Here is a 20,832-nt window from a genome sequence, read left to right on the forward strand (position 1 = left end):
AATGAATAGATAAAATTCAGTTACATATTTGCCATACCATCTTCTAGATTACAAACTAAGAATGATGCCAACAATAAAAACTATTGGCTTCCTTTTTTATACAGTATCTTTTTTTTTACTAGTACGTACAACCATAACCAACAGTTGGGTAAAAAAAAAAGAAATGTCATCCAAATGAAGCTCATATCTTCAGTGATGGACTTGCTGAGTGGAACAAGTACAGTAAGCAAGACCAGCAGGCATGTTTTTACACAAAACACCACGGGAGTCTGGAACAGCTACAGTACTTAGACGTGATGTCAAACCTGATACCCTGGATTCTTTCAAGAGTCAGGTAGCTGAGATCCTTGGTCTAATTAGCTACAACCCAATTAAACAAGCTACTGTAGATGGGCTTCATGACATCCTTCAGTTTGAACAATTTCTTATGAGCTGAAGCAGATTAAAACTTCACAGCTGAAGTATAATCGTTAAATCAGGATATCACATCTGATACCAGAAAATTATACTTTGATCTTAAGTATCACAATGATTAGATTAATACCCTATATACATAAATACCTTTAACATCTTTAAAGGTTTAAGTTACTATCATGAAATGGCGCTGACTATTCAGAATTGCAAAATGATATTTAATTTCCTCAATTACCGCACTAAAATAGATCAATTTCACAGTGGACAAAACGTCCTCTCATTTTGCATTGCATTCTCCGGAAATATCAACTTAAAATGGTTGTTTATTCCTTTGTAGGTAGCAGAATGAGGTGTGTGGGGGGGGGGAGGCTGCTAAGATAAATATTTCTACATTTCAGTTGCCATTAAAATTAGAAATATACTTTCGAGGGGGTTGCATGGTGGTACAGTAGTTAGAATTGGTGTCCTGCAGTGCTGGGGTTCTAACTTCGTATATTCTCCCAGTGCTCCAGTTTCCTCTCACAGTCCAGGTTAACTGGCTTCTTGGAAATATTGGCTTGGACGTGTGTTTGTGTGTGTGGGGGGGCTCCTCATACTCCTCACATCTTATCCAGGGTGTAACCTGGCTCACGCCTGTTGCTGGTGGGGTTAGACTCTGGCAGTCCCCGTGACCCTGCATTGGATAAAGGAGTTAGAAAATGGATGGATATCATTTCTACATATGTCTTACTACAATCTACAGTAGGCACATACTGACACCTGCTGGCAAAAATAATGTTGAGAGTTTTCGAAAAGCGCGTTCACTAACATGTTTACTTCTGCACCTTTCTATTTTATTCAGCAGGGCATGATGGTGTAATCGACTAATTAACAGTGTCAACCATTAGAGGTAATTATTTCAAAAGCTTCAGAAGGGAGAACATACTGTCCTGAGTTGTTAATATTCAAGTTTTATTGCAGCAGAGAGAGAACCTTACAGTCACAGCAAATTCAGGACGGGGTTACCCTACTATAACTCAAACATCTCAAAATATTCACATTTATGTACAAACTGTAGCACAACTGGTACTTATTGAAATGTTTCTCAAAATATATGTTCTACACCTTCTGCCAGATTTGCAGTATCTATTCTTTTTTATTGTTCAGTCCTTAAAACTACAACATACCATAATGAAAATCACAGTTTTCATTGCAGATGTTATAAAAGTTAAAAACGGCAGAAATCTGGAGTTTTTATACTGGTTTTATCAGCCCTATTTTAAACTGTAAAGGCAGAAAACAGATTTTGACATTTTAAGCAAACTTAATAACAAAGAGGGAGAGAAATTACAAATGTGAAGTGATCAATTTCTTAAAGTTGACCTTTTAAATTAAAAATCAAGGTTTACACTGTACTAGAAGTTTTAATGTTTTATTTCAGAATTTCAGATCCCTTTTGTCCCTTTTGCGACAGAAAAAGTAGTCATTTTACATAAGGAGAACGTTAGGAACAGAACGCTTTCGATTTTGACTCTTTAAAGAAAACTCAAATCTATGTTCCCAAATGTCTTTAATTAAAACGCTTAAAAAAACATTCAATACAATGGCTTCACATTGTGAACTTTTATTAAAACCCATAAACCATTGCACATCATTTACAAACATTTTAATAGCTCTTGGTGGTTTCATAAGAATCTGGAAATGGAATTGACTTGTGTCCTGAGCCCGTGACAAGAGGTAGAATCCCGGCGTTTGGCACGACATTCCAGGATAACGTCAAAGTGATGTTTTTATTTGCCCTGCCAGAAAAATTCCTTTCATTAGTAGTCATTCAAAATGTTATGTAAAAAAACTGTTAGACTCTGTTTGTCTCAAATATATCAAGTAGAGCAGCAAGAGTGACTGCATCTGAAATAGGCAAAAAGAGTAACACCAATACTCCAAGGTTATACTCAACTTATAGAAAAAAATCTCTTTTCAGTCTTACACAACGATGAAACGGTTTGTAATAACTTCATTGGAGCTACAAAATTGAGTCATTCATCACCTTAAGGAAATAAACAGGACCTTTAAGTATGGTTATAAGAGTTGACCACAACTGAAAGAAAACCACGTGAATTCATTTTCATTATTCTTTCAAATTGCTGAAAATGCAAGGCTGTCCAACACCAACACAAATGTGCATATTAAATTTATCGTGTTAAACATCGCCATCTACTGTACAGTGGAAGTAATTAACATTGAAACAACATTTTTAAAGTCTTTTTTGGCTGTATGTTGTGTAATTTCAGCATTGGTATATAAAAAGAGCAAAATCACAGAATTTCATCGGTCCAAGAAAGGAAGTTGGCAGAGTTAAAAAATAAAACACTTCTTTCACAAAAGCCGTACAGAGTTGTGGTTTTGATTTGACTTGGTTTTATGCATTTTACAAATAAGATTTCTGGGAAAAAGAAATAAGTATTTAAAAATTAAATTAAAAAGTGTCCATTACAATGTGCAAATTAAAGGTATTTACTTAGCAGTCTTTGAATTTAGAGATTTTAATATGGGCCAAATCTCAGTTACCAAGTTATATTTATACTGGGTGGAAAGAAAGAATAGTAAAGACCAAGAACAGCAGCTCGATCCTTCTGTTAAACAGTGCAACTATTTTAAATGGTATACATTCACTACATTTTAATAAATCTGTACCGTATTACACTGTGAATAAATGAACTCTTACCGAAGGCCATTGCCGTCATCGAAAAAGAAGTATTTTGATTTCATGTCTCTCAAAGACAGCTTTGTGCTCTCTCCTCTCAGAACGATCTTATCCCACAGAACCACTTGATTAAGGGCCTGAAAGAAACCGCCGTCATCTTTAGCAAAGCAGCTTCGTCTCCATTACCAGGTATTTCCATTACCAGAAATTGCAAACAAAACCAGATAGCTCACTCACATTGCTTTTGGTCGAGTACTCTGCAGACAAGTAGAGGAAAAGCTGCTTGACATTCCAGTCGAAAATTGGCTGCAGATGTGATCGCCGTCAAAGATCAAAACAGGACAGGGAGTCAATCACAATGTAATTCACAATCTTGGCCCTTTTGCCCCTGCCACAAGAACGATTCACCACCGTGGCTCTTGAAACACTTTGAAAAGAAGAGGCTACATCAGCTCTATGTCCTAAGAACAGCACCCCTTCAGTTATGTGTGATATTCAATGTTCTATATAGAAAAACACATGACAGTGACCCCTGAAGTAAACCAGGTTCAGAAGTTTAGAGGTTCAACTCTATGAATTGGCTACATTGCTCTCCTCCCCACTGATAGCTGGTGTGTGGTGAGCGTTCTGGCGCACTATGGCTGCCGTCGCATCATCCAGGTGGATGCTGCACATTGGTGGTGGTGGAGGGGATCCCCATTACCTGTAAAGCGCTTTGAGTGGAGTGTCCAGAAAAGCGCTATATAAGTGTAAGCAATTATTATTATTATTATTATTATTATTAATAATAATATTATAAAAGTGTCAAGCTCAATGCTCAGATTAGATTTAAAAGGCAGATGAAGAAGAATATATAATGTATGCACAGAGCTACAATTTCATAACATTCTGCTATATGAGTGCATGTGTATAGTGTGCTTATACCTTTATTAACTTTATTAGAGCCACAAAATTTAGAAAATAGCATTGTTTTGCTATTGACAGTGACAAGAGGAAATTGTGATGTATAACCAATTTGATCTAAATGGATCCACCTTTCCCTCATTTAAACTGCAGTTCAGCAAATATGGAAAATCCTTATTGCTACAAATGTCCTTTAAAAGACTAGGAGTAGATTTAACAATACTTACAGAAGCAGCCCGACTCTTCAAAATATGGCTTCATTATGTGGAAATTCATCTAAACAATTTGTCTAAACCAAAAACTTTCACCAAACTACTTACTATTTAACAGGGATAAGTGGATTTAACTTCAAAAATGCAATAGAAAACAAAACGAAAGAAATTCCAAAAACTGTTCCGTTAAAGGATATCAGCTGAAATGTCAAAGGTGACGAAACCCAGGTCGCTTCTTTCCCTCGGTCCAGTGAAATCATCCACATTTTTTCTGAAAGGGGGAAAAAAATCATTATTAATTCCGTTTCCAAGTAAGCCTTTTCTATGGTGCACTGGTTTTCAGTTACTATTACTGCACTTCTCAGCGATACCTGTAAAACGTCCATGACATTTACATAGAACCAACAGCACCTGGACTATCAATCTTGTCATGCCTCTCGCCTAGTTACTGTGGTTTTCACACACACGGTAAGCACAGGCTGAGCATGTCAAAGAAAGCACAAATGACCCCTACGTCATGCTGCTCTGCACCTTGCTGACCCCAGCTTCTGCGACAACACCTGGAGATGTGAAGACAAGCCGCGCCCGTCCTCAGACACACTGCATTCCCAGGCTCTCCACATCTTGCTTGCACTACAGGTGTATATATATATTCGTATGAGCTTAACATGCAGAGGCTACATAGTTATATTGTCACAGTCAGCTGCCTGAGCCGTGAAGCGCTGACAGCAGACACACCGTGACACACAAAGAACGCATCTACACAGTCCTCACTGATGACACTGCTGAAACAGTGGTCACTAGTACAGATTGAACCAGGTGCTCACCAGCAGACCCCTAACTTGCCCGTTTTCACTGTAGGAATAGTTTGGGGCCTGTAGAAGCCCCCCATTTGCAATTAACTACTACCACACAGAAAAAAAAATACAAATTGGCAACATCAAAGCTATAAATAAAATGTCTGAAGCCATTACTGTCTTCACTGGTTAGATTAAAAAAAATAAAAGTGGCAGAAGGATTAAAAGCCTGTGTTTTCTACACACCCACTGATGACGTACTTCTCAGAAGAGGAACAGGTCACGCAGAGAAACTAAATTTCCTAAAACTACTCAAGACAAAAAGTGCACCATAATGTGGTCAGTGATCCCACTCATGACTGCGATGGCTGACGAGGTAAAATTGCAAATTCCTGTAAGTTATAGGAATCGCGTTTAATGTATCTATTTTTTGTTGTTTTGAGGCAGCTTTAGCGTAAAAAGCTGTCAGGAGAGCAATGTGAGCTACGCACAAGCGCCTCTAAGACGCAATCGCTCAGATCCTGTGCTCATGGCAAAGATCTCTACTCTATTAAAGGGACCTTTCTGTCGCCACCGAGATTGAGAATACTGCAGTACGAAAGTGTATTATTGATTTTTTTTTCTAGGAAAAGGGGGTTTAAAATTCAGACAAGGTATTTGTTAAGTTGAAAAACATATCCGGAGTTCTGAGCACCGGTTTCCGATGTACACATCTGCACACTTTATTTGTGTACGCCTGTATGTCGCTGCAGGCTGCTTGAGACCCACGGAGCAGCATTAAATGACGTGCCCGGCGCCCATTGGGTAAACTGCTAAATCATAGGTAAGAGATCAGGAGACGCTGGAGGGGATCAGAGTGAAATGACGAGTGACGAATGCACTTCAGCAAAGACCTGCATGTCTTACGGTGTGCTCTTCTTAATTTAAACGTTTAAAACTCTATAATTCATAAAATGCCTGACGGGCTCCCGTAAATAGCAGCTCCAAAAAAAAAGCATAGGAGAGCCGTGCGCTTACGATACAGGCCGATGAGTTTATAATAAGGGATATTATTCAGTAAAGTAAATCGAAAGGCAGGGAACTGCATTCATCTCCTTCATAGCGGATGCGTGCACGAACAGAAACCTTTTGAAAATTCATGAACTAACTGCTGGTTCGCGTCCTTAATCGCAATTTGTTCAGCACCCGCTTCTCTTAACCACAAAAAAAAACAAAAACAAATCGCGACCACAAGGGGGAATGAATGAATGAAGTTAAACCCGAGGGTTAAAAATCATCAGAAAAGCATCTGTACTTACAGCATCACTCTGGAAACACTAATGTCCACCGGGACCCTTCTGTCCTTGAACGCCGTGGTGATAAAGCAGCCAAAAGTGAGGGCCGCCATCACACTGAGTGAAAAGGCAAAGAGAGAATTTGCTCTCGATAAAACCGTATTCATCTTCCAATAAATTAAGGCGGCCAAGCACAAGAAACCACGGTGCAGCTGGACAGGAAAAACTGCGATCAGGAAGTTAAAGACGGGCAACACGGAAGTTAAACCGTTTTCAAGCTCCTTCCTGTTTGAAAGTTTCTTGTGCTGCCCTCTAGCGTGGGCGTAGAGAGTGATTCCGGCGTTAGAGTCCTAGAAGGAAAAATGAGGATTTCAGAAAGACCCTTGAGATTTTGATTAGGCAGCGCGTCTTCTTGTTTCTGAGTGCTAAAGGCAGTATCCTAGAGTACATTACATATTATAATCTTAAATTAGCCTTGAGGGCTTTCAGATAAGCAGCGTGTCCCTTCTAACTGTATTTTACTTCATAAAGATATAGTTGTAGTATCTGGTTACATAACCACTGTGGAAGTTTTTATTCAGATGCTATTCTGTTTTATTTGTAAAGGGAAATATTCACAGCCTATTAGTAAAGTTTAAGATGGTGAAAAAGTGTTGAAGACGGTCAACATGCACACTACAGACCGTCAGTACCATTCGACAACTTGAACGGAATCAATCTCAAAAGCTTCCACGAACAGATGAAGGGCTAGTCAGACATCTAAGCTATTGTTATGTTCTAATTGTTGTCATGGAAGCCTGACATCAAGCTGCAGAAAGGTATGGGAGGTGTCTCAAATATCCCATGTCCCCTTTTCCAGAAATGGACAAGATGACCTCAGAGGTCAGTCGACAGACTGATTGCATCAAACTGTATGGTTTGTCAGAAAGGTGGAGTGGGTAATAGCGAGTTTCATTACAGTTTCATTAGTCGAGGGCAAACTGGAAATGCTCCTTCGAAGGGGTGGTAGATATTTTGGAATACGGTTCTCAGGATCAGATGTGTGGTGTAAACAGGGCCTAAAAGAATGCTTAATGTTACAATAGTGCAAACAGTGTTTCCCATGTTTAGGGTTTTTAAAAGCTCTCACAGCAAAGAGTGACTGATGTTTTAGCTAAATGGAGCCAACACTGGAGGAAAAAAAAGGGCAGAATGCATCCGACACACGTGAACCATAGTTACACCAGTGAAAACACCTGTAATAGGGGCAGTAAAATTAAGATTTCTAAACAAGCAATTCCTAATTGTACACAACACTAAGGCTCTAAAATAGATTTTTCTCATAAACCAACACTGGATGAGAATAAAGTAACACCAAATAACACTGTGCATTTACCGCAGTTCTTTGGAATTATAAGTCTTTATAGTAAGTGATTTCTGTTTATGGGCATTCCCCCCCAAAATTGTATTATTTTTTTTGTGTAACAAACTGCACTTCAGGGAGTTGTTTGCAAATAAATATCACACAAAACATGCCGCCTATGGCAAGATTTTATTTCTTCGATTTTAATGGACTAGTGGCAAAATTATTTTACGATATTCACTTGATCAATGAAGAGCCTGTATTTAGTGGTTACGTTTCTTTTTGCATCCCAGGCCGCCAGATACTGTATACAGGTATGCTACAGACAGAATATGACACTAGTTTATCCAGTTCTCCAAGGCTTCAGCATTGTGTACTGTAGATCTGTTTTAGTTAAAGCAGGGCAGTATGGAATTGGCCTGTCCCTTTCTTCAACTAAAACAATGCCCATCACCACGCAATACACAAGCTCTGTTTTCAACAGGCAGCATGGCAGCTGCTTGGCTGCAGCCCTGGGTAGGACCCAGCTGCTAAGGCAATGTTTCTGCCTCGGCATATGATCCTGTCAACATAACAGTCTCATACCAAAACATTCACAGCAACTGTCGAGGAGCAATGACTGAGACAGTGGAAAACAGGCCCTTTGCCGAACAGTTAACTAATGTTTACTTCACCATATTTGCCCTTTTCTGTTTCAAACTTTTTGTAAAAATAACCCTGAATATACTTACGCACTTCTACATTGTGAAAGGGAATCGTAAGGAAGCAGCCCGGATTGCTGCCGAATTTTACGGATTTGCAGAAGGACAAAGTAAGTGAACTCCACTGACACTTTCATTTGAGTTACGGATTTATTTGTGAGCAACAGGGGAGGTGCCAAGTTAAAAACTTAAGGGTGAGCTAGGGGGATAGTGGGCAGGCTTGCATCTCGTTGCTAAAGCTGGTGCCAGGTCGGCTTATCAATATTCTGCACATTCTTTCACAAGGTCTGCACATTCTTTATTTCCTCAAATTATTCTGTACAAAAGAAATGTTGAGAATCTGACCAAAACTGACAACTAACCGTATTCTAAATAGGTATGCTTTTTGCTCTATACTGTATGTATACAGAATTAGAGGAAAATGCCAAATAAATACCCAGAGACAGTCGTTTTTTGGACAAACAGTATGATTTACTGTATATGTTTAAATAAACAGCGTGGTTTATATGGTTTGCACTTGATAGGTGGAATGGGTTCATGCACTAACTTGTGCAACAGGTAGCAGGGGCAACGCTCTTTCTTAAGGGAAATATACAGTAGCATTTGTTTAACCTTAGACAACACCCCTGTAGAAAGCAGAGCTACAGACTAGCAGAGCTGAAAACACCTTGGTATACATTATACCCAGGCTGGCACAGGACCCGTGAGCACAGAAAAGTACATCTGTTTCTGATCCTTGCTTGTGTCTTCTCTAGCATAATTGCTAGAGAGATGAAAGAAATTAGTTGGACCAATTTTTTTAATGTACAGTAATTGATAGGATTGCCAGGGATGCCAAGAAAGGAGTACATACTGTACAGTTGATTGAAGTGCAGTTCAAGATTGAGATTTCTTATGATATTTTTGAATTGTTGGCATGTATATCTTCCTTGATGGCACACCCTCTGGGAAAATGGAAGCAAAATATTTTTTTTAAACTGGAATACAGCCTCACTTCTCCTTAAATCCTTACCCCACTGAGCCTGGTCTCGCTTTCCTGTAGCGAGATAGACCATTATGAGTGTGCTGACCTTGCCCTGAGGTAAGAAGCAAGGTCAGTACTCTCACAACAATCTAGAACCTACAACTTAATGTCTTCATTCTTACATCTAGGCACAATCGTACAGACATGAATATCTCTGAAGCACTATTTTATTTCCTTTAAAATGAGTTGAAAATTTATGAAGTTCAATGCTGCCATCAAGAAAAAAAAGATATCACACATATACATAGTAGCTATCGTGTAAACATGTGAAAAACATCATATTACTGTAATACATATTTTGTTTTCTTTGTGGCAGCAACATACAGTAGAAAACATTTAATAAGAAATTAAATAAAACCATGTTCCACAAGTGCCAGAATGCATCCCACACACAGGTTACTTCTATATTTCAGTAGATATTTAAAAATAAGTGACTATAGGAGAGGAAACTACAAAGTACTGTACAGTATATTGCTGAATTGTTTACTGGTGTAGTTTTCTTGACCTACTATAGAAAGCTAAGCAATATATGGTAAAAGACATCACATGCTTAAAGTGCAATCTGTCTTTGACCACATGTTTTGAGAAACTTTATAAGAGGATTTCAAGTAAACAATTTTGTCTGAAGAACTGGTGAGTGATGGTGGTGTCAGAAAATATGTGTTTTTTTGTCTGTCAATATTTGAAAACGCTGACATTTTACTGACAAGCTATTTGGATGTTATCTGTAACTATTTACAAGGTAAGAACTGTATGTGAGATGTTCTATAAATAGAGCTTATATACTGTACTCTATCTTGTCGGTACTGTACTGTATGTGTGAGGTTCATTGTTCTGTTTGCGTGAGGACGGTGTACAAAACTTCATTTCTTAGGGAAAATTGATATTTCAAGATTACATTACTAACATGCTAACATCTGGTAGTACAGTCCAGTTGTAAATGTGAATTGTGTTGCTGTTCAGGAAATCAAATCAAATTCTGCATATGGTCCTATGTTTAGCCAGTAAGAAGTTTATTTGATGCTTCTGTTGCTTGGCTTTTGTAAAATCAGTAGAAGTGTATTCAAGTGGTATTTTATAGAATAAATAAGGATATTTTATTAAATTATTTATGTTTTCAATGTATTCTTATGTACTGTAGTATACCCAATTGATGTTTGTTATATTTGTTTCTTAAATTACAGTAGTTATTATATTAGAGATTATATTAATGTTATACTTCATTAGTGAAAGACTTAGTATATGCAAATAAATGTTTTTTTCTTTTAGATGTACTGTATCTTAACTATTTGTAAATATTGTAAAAAATAATTACAACATAACACAATGTTACAATTTTTTTAAAGAATATCAAGATTAAAAATTGAAAATTTGTCATAATATTAGTCTTGTTGACAATAGCACCAATAGAAAACTGTTTAATTAAAGAGCACTTATTTATAAGATAGACTGTATAGATAGTTGTCCAGTTGTGTCTCATATGAGTCAGCTAATGCATTCATACTGTAAATGCTATTGAACATTAAAGACTGCTTGGTAAAGATTGCTGTAATCTTTTAAAAGTTTATTTTTCCTAAATAATTCTTTTCACTTTATTTGCGAACGTGGATGAGAGAAAGTATGCTGTTTTAAAGACCTTCGTGATCACTTGATCTTTAAAAGGACGCTTCAAAATTACTGTCCACTTGATTTGTTAAGACGAATTGACTTTTTGTTCCCTACTTTGGAAGTAGTGAAAAGCACATTTCTCTAGCAGTTAGTTGTATGAGAAATTTTTCATGTGCCTTAAATTACTCTGTATATACTGTAAGGTGCTAGTTCTGACCACCATTTAAATGGTTAATACCAACAGCGGAGTTAAGCTGATTCTTGACCTGCTTTATAAATAGAATGTGGCAATGCAATCCTTCCCATCATGCCTCAGCTGCAGTTCTCCTTTGCAGTGACTGTTCATGTTATTGAACGCAGCTCGGTGCTGTTGTCAATATAAGCCTACAACACACTGTGACAACAATAAGGCAGCCAATCAGGAAGCTTCCAGGCCCGATCTGATGCTGTCAGGAGCTAGCAGGAAGGAAAAGCTGACACAAACATGCCCAAGGTTCCATCTATAGAGAGCAACTACACTGAGAAGACTTCAAAGAAGAGGTGTCTAGCCACTACAGAGGATTTTCCTTACAAAAAGAAATCAAACTGGGGTATTCTCACTAGCCAAGGTCAGTGTTTTTTTGTGTCTAATCCTGTTAGATTTACATCCATGATGCTTATTTTGAACACATACTGTATTACTCTGGGGGGTACCTCAGCATACCTTCTAAAAATATCCACATACTCTAGAAATATGAACTGATCTGATTTTTCTTTTAGTTCTGTCTTCGCCAGGCTTTAAAGGAGCTACAGTAGTTAAATACTTTTAATTTATTTAATATATAAATACTTTTATAATAATGACTGATTTTTGTGTTTTTTAAAAAAAAACATAATGCATTTCTAGATATCTAATTGTTGATATGCAATAAGTAGATAATTTTATTTATTGATAAACGGGTTGTGTTGATGATTAACGGTTTGAACGTGTCATGAAAGGGTTCATCATGTAGAGCAGTGCACTAGTGGACTACAAATACTGTACAATTCCTCTGTAAAGTGCAGGGCTACTTGCTTGAACTGGTGTGTGGATTTATAAGATAGATACTGCTGCCAGACTGATGCTCTAATGTATTATTTCACAGCTTTATAGGAAGTTGCAGGCAGCATTTGGGACCTACAGTATGTGTTTGATTCAAAGTAGGTCACAGCAGTTTGCACACTGCATTTATCTTTGAAAAATGAGCAATGTAATTGTAAAAGTTTAATATTCTCATTCTGAAGTCCAGTGCAATCTCATTATGTATGTGCATTCACATAGATTGTGTGCATCACTGCAAATTTAAAGTTAAAAATCAGAAATTGAAATAGACCCTGAAAGACGTCCCCCTTCCGGCTTGATCCTTCATTTCCCATGGACAGCTGCAAAGCAGAAATAACAAAAAAGAAAAAGTGTTGCAGCTGTCACAAATATGTAAACATCAAAAATATGAGCTGCTGCAGAGCTGTTTGCTAGTTTCCTCAGTGCGGTGTTACTAAAACCCTTCAGACACTATTTATGTGCAGTCATATGACATGTCATTTGATCCAGTAGACATAAGGTATAGTGAACTGTTAGCAGGTCGAGTACTGACACAAACAAATCTGTGCTGCAGAAATCAAACATGAAAAGACCCGTAACAATCTCAACAATAGCCCTGCTTTGCAGATAAGCACTTGAAAACAAAGTAATCCTCATGTACTGTATGTGATCATGCAATCTTCTGTGTTTTGGCCTGTGATTATTTTTCAGATTCTAATGCAAAACCAAGTGAGTCTTCCAGTGTACCTACTGTATGCCAGTTGACATGTATAACATCTTCTGTTTCCGTACTGTAGTAAACACCCTGGTACTAGGTGTGCTAGGAAAGCAAAAAATGTAAATGGTAACTATGAATTATTACAGAATGATGACGGCTAAATCTAGACCTCAGGCTTAAACAGCACTTTGTTGTACAGTAGCTCTTTCTGTATTTCCACTGAGAATTAATGTTGCCTTTTCTTTCTCAGTCTTAAACTTTCCTATCATGTACAGTACCTCTTAAATTCATTTAAGACTATCAATGTTATAATTAATAACTGTATTTACAAGTCAGGATCCACTAATTATTTAATCTGATTAAATTTGTTTAACAGATAATATAAAGTTAGATAAAATCTTCCGTAAAAGTTAAGAAAAAAGTAAAAAGTTGATAAACTAAATATCTTGCGTATTTACTTTTGTGAAGATTAATACATTTTCCTTATCGATAGTATATACCCAATATTCCTTATTTTTTTCAGCAAAAAATAAGCAGGTTCTCTCATAATTTTGACCTCCTGTGTGTACTTACTGTAGGATTCTAACTTTGTTGGTGCTGGGCGACAAGAAAAAACAAAAAAATAAAAAGAAAGTCAGACTTTCATGAACCAATACAAATAATGTCAAGAAATATAAAGTCATAAATATCACAAATGTATACAAGATATCACACACCTTAGAGAAAACATTACAGATATAGAACAATATTTATTTGTTTTTGTGGAAACCTTATGCTAAATGAGTCGTGTTCACAAAGTATCTGAAATGCAGCAAACGAGAGTATTATACAAAAACAAGGTCCCTTAAGATTGTTTTTTTTTCACCAAGTAAAATTTTACAGTGAGAAGAGAATCTGTTACACAGATGACTACTTTGTCAAGCATTTAGCTACAGTATATGGCCATCTTAAGAATGACAGAAATAAATTCTGAATTCGCAGGGCATGACTTATATATTTGGTCGGTACGACTGGCTTGATGTGCCGTGGGGAGATGGAGATCTTGGTAGGTAGTGCTTTGTTTTAAATGTAGATATTTGATCATTGATTATTGACAGGGTGTGTCCTTAGCTCTTTTCAGATTATGCGGGTAACATAACTCCTAATTCAGGGTCCCGGAGCTTCACTGATTGACCGATTTCCCAGATGGCTCTCCAAGTACAGTCTTTTATTTATTGTCAGTGCAAACTACATACAAACCCTAATATTGTTCATTACTTTAATAACACACCACTGTGCAAATGCATGTCAAACAGAAAAAGGCACCAATCTCTACATACTGTATTCAACATGTCACTATAAATATTGTATACATAGTGCTACTTACTCTGAATACCTATTTTAGTCTGTTCATGAAAAAAAATGCAAAGCAGCATAAGGCTGGAATCACAGTTTTTATTTAGAAATTTTAGAATATACAGTATTGCAGTGCATGTGTGGTTATTCGGCTTTTTGTGTTTTTCAGTGTACTACAGTACCTTTATTTAGTTGTTTTAGATGCTGAAACTCTTCCATAACTACAGTATGGTGACTTTAATTTTCACTAAGTACCAGAGGTGGTCTCTGATTTTTATTTAAAGCACTAATAATATTTGTTCAATGTACAATAAATAAGTCCAAATAAGAACTATTTTTCTCTAATGTGTTCTATATACAGTACTTTCACTTTGTATAACAGAATATTTTTCACTGATATGTTCAATAGATTTTTACTTTATATCCCAGAAAGTATTATTGTTTTACATCCCACCCCAAAGTCTATGCAATTTATGATTCTTTGAGCACCTCAGTGAGACAATAAGAAGACACTGTCAAAATAAGAAACATCAAGATCAGATTTTAGTATTTCAGACTGGCTGATAACAGAGCTTTTTGTAAATTAGTGCACCCACTAACTTTTATGACTAAAAAGGTTATGAAAAATGTACTTTTATAAAGCAAATGCTTATTTTAGTATGAGTTAAAAGGAAGGAAAAGAAGAAAAGGGTCATAGCATTGTCTCTGTCTTTGAAAAAGTCACATACAGTAGCTGCTTTAGCTCATTCATATATTGTTAGTCTTGTAGATGAATGAAGGGGATGATGATTGTGTCTGGAATGCTGCAGGGGTTGTTCTGGATATTGACTCAGGTTTGTAAACTGTGCTTGAAAGCTGTACATTGGTATGGAGACGTACATGACAGCCCACATTGTGCACACACATACTGTATGACATTTAAAACGAAAAAAGACTTACTAATCTTTGGAATGCACTGTCAATAATAACCACACCACTGAAAGAGGATATTGGTAGTTAATTGCAAATAGGATGTATGATACAGTACATTCATTTACAGTGCCGAAATTTAAGAATCGAGATTGAGAATAATCTGTTATTGCTGTGTTTAATTCATGACCTTCTGCTATCAAGGAAACATGTTGGTAGTGAATCAATATTAAGCTACAGTATGACAATAATGATTGCACAGAGATGGCACACTCTAATCAGTCGTGGTGACTCTCATACAGTAACAGTTTGTGTAGATGATTTCCGGTGGTCTATGGCTGAAAAAGAAAAATCTTCAGGGAATACTGATTATTATTTTTTCCTGCACCATGACATGCACCGCAGCCGGTGAAAAGAACTTGAGTGCTGTGAGGTGTTGTTTTTCACAGGCTCCTGGGCAGACCGGTCACCCCTTCATGAGGCAGCTAGCCAGGGACGACTCCTGGCTCTGAAGACTCTGCTCTCTCAGGTGTGGGCAATGAAGGGCATGGCTTGCTGTCGCCACCAGCTTCGCCACACTTACTGCACCTGTCCCAGATAATTGATTCTCCAAACCTGTAAAAAAAAGCCTTGTAATGGCAGACAGAAAGCTAGACAGACCCACCAGATACTGTAGACCTACAGAAAGACAGACCAACAGATACAGGTTGCATGTTAATAACGCATGCTTACACTTATATTGCACTTTTCTAGACACTCCACTCAAAGCGATTTACAGGTGATGGGGACTGTGCAGCCCCACCTGGATGATGTGACAGCAGCCACAGGGCGCCAGTATGCTCCCCACACACCAGCTATCAGTGGGGAGGAAAACAGAGTGATGAAGCCAATTCATAGATGGGGATTACTGGGAGGCCATGATTAGTAAGGGCCGATGGGAAATTTGGCCAGGACACTGGGGTTACACCCCTACTCTTTTCAAGAAATGCCCTGGGATTTTTAATGACCACGGAGAGTCAGGACCTTGGTTTTATGTCTCATCCGAAGGACGGCACCTGTTTACAGTATATTGTCCCCATCACTATACTGGGGCATTAGGACCCACATAACACCTCTTCCAGCAGCAACCTTAGTTTTTCCCAGGAGGTCTCCCATCCAGGTACTGACCAGGCTCACACCTGCTGAGCTTCAGTGGGTTGCCAGTTGTGAGTTGCAGGGTGATATGACTGATGGCTAATAATACAGTATGTTGGCTGCAAACACTGTTTTAGCTGATTTTAAGAATACACAACCCACACAAATTAAGACTGTGCACTACTATACTTGTTAGAATCTGAATGATTTAAACATGGTCAACGTTTTTGACTGCAGGGCTACAGTGTTAACACCCTCACGATTGACCACGTCTCCCCACTACATGAAGCTTGCCTAGGAGACCACGTAGTCTGCGCCCGAGCACTCATTGAAGCCGGTGCAAACGTAAGTATAGCGGTTTCTCAGTACACTACAATAGTAGGACGATGAGAGTCTGAAAACATATACAGTACATTACAAACTGTAATATAAATGTGAAAAAACCTTCACAGTTTTTTGACGTGTGAAATAGCACTGAAACTAAAATGGATCCCCTCACGAAAATCTAATGCACACTGACCCGCAGGTGAACGCTACTACAATCGACGGAATAACTCCTCTGTTTAACGCGTGTTCGCGGGGGAGCGCAGCTTGCGCGGAAGTGCTGTTAGAGCACGGAGCCTCCCCTCAGGCAGCCTCCGGTCAGCCTTCGCCCATTCATGAAGCCTCCAGAAAAGGTAAGTGTTGCTGAACCAAGATACAGTACTGTACATCTAGAAACCGGTGAGCCGTTTCGAGCTGAGCAGCGGGATACAGCCTGTCATCTCCCGTGCTTCCCTCTAGCTTTACACTTGAACAGTAAAGTACAGAAAAGACACAAAGGAGAACATCTTAGAACACGGCTGATGCAGACAATGTGTGAAATTAATGAGAGGAATGATAATCATGAAAAATGTCTGCCTATGGGGAACAAATCAACACTGTCTGACCATTTCTAACGCATGTACTGTATACTGTACCTGCTTTTCACAATCAGGTAGGAGCAACTGTGTGGAGGCCTTGATATCCTGGGGTGCAGATGTTGACCACGACATTCCTCACTTGGGGACCCCCCTCTACGTCGCTTGTTCCTCCCAGCAGCTACAGTGCACCAGGAAGCTGCTTGATGAAGGTGAGATGATTCAGAAAAGCCATCACTTCTTTTAAATCACAGTATATGTAGTGGTAAAGAAAAGTAATTCTGTCAATGCTTATTAGTCATTAACAAATGCAATACGCAAGAGCATAGCACTCTGTATTAATAACACACACTCACTCCGCGGTCTGTCTGGTAAAAGGATGACACAATTGCTTGCTATCATACTTAGATTCCTAGTCTATATAATATCTATGAATGAGGAGGCATTTATTTTATTTAAAGAACAGATATTGGTGAATCCAGGGAATACCCCGGTAAGGAATAGGCACCTGGCCAGTTTCTCCGTATATAGTAACCCTAATAGGATTCCTACTGTAATTTTGGAACTGTGTTGTATACTATCACATTTATGAGAAGTTTGTCTTCACAAACCTAAAAGTTGATTACAGTTACATTTAATATAAGCACTGTAAACATGTACGTCCGAAACAACAGATTTCCTTTTTCTCTTGCTTTTCCACAGGAGCAAATGTGCAAAGGGGTAAATTCCTTGACACTCCGCTACACGCGGCTGCCCAGAAAAACAGCGCGGAGATTGTCAAGCTGTTACTCGACTTCGGAGCCAACATCAACGCCAGAAACGTGGAGCTGAAGCGGCCGGTGGAGACTGCGGCCCCCAGCAGTCTGGCGGAGCAGCTCCTGCTGCTGCAGGAAGGTGAGGGCAGTCTCATTCCCGCTGCCGCACGGGGCAGCCTTCCTGACTGGGACGAGCGCGTCCCGCCCTCGTTCCACCCAGACGCGTCGTTAGGGAAAGTTGTGTGGACCTATTGAAACATTACACACTTAGCAGTGCTTGAAGGTAATGTTATTGCTGAAACCTTGCTCTCTGTTTTTTTGGAAGGAAATCAGGGGCCATGCATTATTATAAGGTTGGCTAGCTCTTAGACTAATGATCTATTTGTATCGAACTGTTCTTCTGTTGGTAATACAGTATATCGATATGTAGTTATTGTGGCCCAGTGGTTAGTATTGCTGTCTTGCAGCACTGGGGCCCTGGGTTCAAATCTTGGGGAGCTATCTGCATAGAGTATGTTCTCCTCGTGTTTGCGTGGGTTTCCTCTGGGTGCTCTGGTGCTCCAAAGACATGCTGGTGTCCCTCCCAGAGTGTAGCCCAGTTTCCACCTGTTGCTTGCTGGGATAGGCTCCAGCTCACCCATGACCCTGAATTGAAAGAAGGGGTTAGAGAATGGATGGATACTGTACTGTATGTAGCTATTTCCCTTTGAACACAACGTCTATATCTGTTGATAAAATGCACATCGTCCTGCCTCCATTCTGATTTTACTGCAAACGTAATTATTTCTCTGCATTGTTCCCTTGCAGCCACACCTTGCTCCCTGTATCAGCTCTGTCGTCTGAGTATCAGAAAATTCATGGGAAGATCCCGGCTGCATCTCATTCCACAACTTCCGCTGCCAACAATACTGCAGAAGTTCTTAAAGTACCGATGAATCACCTCTGAAAAAAAAAATGCTACACTCTCATTCTAATCTAGAAGACTTACCTCTAGTGCACAGAGAAATGTTATTGTAGAATTTTACAACCTTACACAGATAAACATTTTAATGTGTGCATGTACAGTATAGAGCTAGAATTATTTTACAGAAGCAGAGATACCAGAATATCTGTTGTACAAAATGTAGAAGCTGACAGTCTGTAATACCCCTTACTCTCCTCAAACTGACATTTCTATTTTGCCTCTTTTCACACCCACCACTTCACACAAACACACCACCAAACACAATTCAGTTTCTTCAGTTTTTATTTCAGTTGTTAGTAGGTTAGTGCCTTTTCAGCAAGCATCTATCGCTGTCCACTCATGAGGAATAACTCTCAGTCAGTGTTTGTAAACTAACTCTGTCTTTTGAATGCCTTACCATGCTCTTTCTACCAGAATGAGCAATATATCTTAAGAGACATAATGCACGGGGAAACAGAGTAATTCTGCAGAATAATACAGCTGGTAAGCATATTTTAAAAAGTTTAAGATGACCTGGCATACAGTATAAAGTTTTTTTTCTTCAGTTTTACACTTGGTGGCATATTCTTAATTCTGGGACTTTTTTGCAAAGTGAACTTCTAAAACTAAATGCTGTATATCATCAAACTTTCATTGTCCAGAATGCCTTACTTTCTGATTATATCAAACTAACTGTTGGCTTATACTGTATGTAAAAGAGTGTCTATAATATATTAATACATAAAGACTTTTTTCAGAAGATGAATATGCTTTGGTCCAGCATGAGCTTTTAGCAATTAAGACAGAAGAGCCCAATAAACTTGATCATTACTTTACTTTTAAACACTGATAGTTTTATATTTCTATTATTTCGTAATAAATAATTTTTATTTTGTATTGTATTAATATTTAAGTTAAGGTGTTGCTTCATTATATTTTGTAAACATTAGATATGCCAGAGTCATACAAAATTGAAATGCAGAATGAAATTCAAAAAAAGAAATACATTTTTCTACATTTGTTTTGTTAGATGCATTTAATTTAATTGCAGAGGCTGTCTGAAGTCTTGACAAGCCACATAGCTCATGCAGAAACACAATATACAGTACAGTCCTGCACTTTCAGATTTTACTGTACGTTCATTCAGGTTTAAAGAATACAGCTACTAAAGCCCCCCTAATGGAGCATCGTAACTTTGTAGTCTCTATGCCTGAAAAGATTGATCTTGATGTACAATGATCAATGGAGTACATTAGTTTGTACATTTTTTCCAAATTATCTAAATGTGTACAAATAATTGGTACAATTGACTGAAGCAACAAAGAATTGAGATTAGCAAGCATCAGCTTTAGACTCTGTCATATTTTTGTTTCCATGCATGGTTACTATATTCAAAACTGTTCAGTCAGTCAGACCTACAGGCCCTGTACTCTTTTTGCCTGTACTCTCTGGCTTGTCATTGTTGTGTCTCACTAAGATCAGAGATGGAGGCAACATTTCAATGTAGAACAGTCCTCCTTAATTTTGGCGGTTTTTCTTTTAAATCAGAAATAATGACACTTAATGAATTAATAAATGAATTTGAATATAAAGTATTAAGTAACTCATTTGTGATAAAAATACAACAGCACATCAGAGAGATTTAAGGATTACAACAGAAGAAAGCAAGGGGAATACATTATTTTACAATTTAACTGATAGACAATCAAATGATGTTAACATTTCTGTGATTTTCAGTTCTAATGATGTACTAACAGTTTTTCACTAAATGTATGCAATTTTTTTTCTTTTTTTAAATAAAGAGCCTACCATTAAACCTCTTTTCCTGTCCTCTTTCATATGTTTTTTGTTTTTCTAACTTATTATGTGTTCTCTAACTGAAAGTGCGACAGGGCAACATCACCTAAAATGCACTATCCTTGCTCTTAATTATTAGCTTGTGTTTGCCATTATGTTTACATTACAAATACAGTACATTTCTGGGTTATCGAGGTCACATAAATTTGTAACCCAGAAACACTGTGAGGAGTACTGTACAGTATATATTTTTCCCTCTTAGGACAAATACATAAAAGAACACAAACTTCCTTCCAGAGAATATTTTCTATTGTATAATACACT

General features: G+C 38.0%; 2 protein-coding genes across 6 annotated transcripts; one reads left to right on the forward strand and one right to left on the reverse strand.

The window, feature by feature from the left end:
• Positions 1–2,001: 2,001 nt before the first annotated feature.
• spcs3 (signal peptidase complex subunit 3) lies at positions 2,002–6,556 on the reverse strand. Its single transcript, XM_088645166.1, has 5 exons — positions 6,308–6,556; positions 4,408–4,483; positions 3,335–3,409; positions 3,119–3,234; positions 2,002–2,192 (listed from the first exon to the last, which is right to left on the reverse strand). The coding sequence occupies exons 1-5, from the start codon at positions 6,448–6,450 to the stop codon at positions 2,060–2,062; spliced, it is 543 nt and encodes a 180-aa protein (XP_088501292.1). The 5' UTR covers positions 6,451–6,556; the 3' UTR covers positions 2,002–2,059.
• A 1,646-nt stretch (positions 6,557–8,202) lies between these two features.
• asb5b (ankyrin repeat and SOCS box containing 5b) lies at positions 8,203–20,531 on the forward strand. Of its 5 annotated transcripts, none has more exons than XM_088644639.1 (8): positions 8,303–8,436; positions 11,294–11,566; positions 15,430–15,509; positions 16,352–16,459; positions 16,641–16,791; positions 17,091–17,225; positions 17,716–17,907; positions 18,576–20,531. In XM_088644639.1, exons 2-8 carry the CDS (start codon positions 11,443–11,445, stop codon positions 18,701–18,703), a joined length of 918 nt encoding a protein of 305 aa, XP_088500765.1. In that variant the 5' UTR covers positions 8,303–8,436; positions 11,294–11,442; the 3' UTR covers positions 18,704–20,531. The 5 variants fall into 5 exon arrangements, with proteins under 5 accessions (XP_088500680.1, XP_088500765.1, XP_088501020.1 ...); XM_088644894.1 differs by lacking the exon at positions 8,303–8,436 and adding an exon at positions 13,718–13,781 and having other exon boundaries at positions 11,431–11,566; XM_088644805.1 differs by lacking the exon at positions 8,303–8,436 and adding an exon at positions 14,833–14,904 and having other exon boundaries at positions 11,445–11,566.
• Positions 20,532–20,832: the final 301 nt, after the last annotated feature.

The sequence above is a fragment of the Lepisosteus platostomus genome, chromosome 1, assembly GCF_059453375.1.
Source record: "Lepisosteus platostomus isolate fLepPlt1 chromosome 1, fLepPlt1.hap1, whole genome shotgun sequence".
Taxonomy (NCBI): domain Eukaryota; kingdom Metazoa; phylum Chordata; class Actinopteri; order Semionotiformes; family Lepisosteidae; genus Lepisosteus; species Lepisosteus platostomus.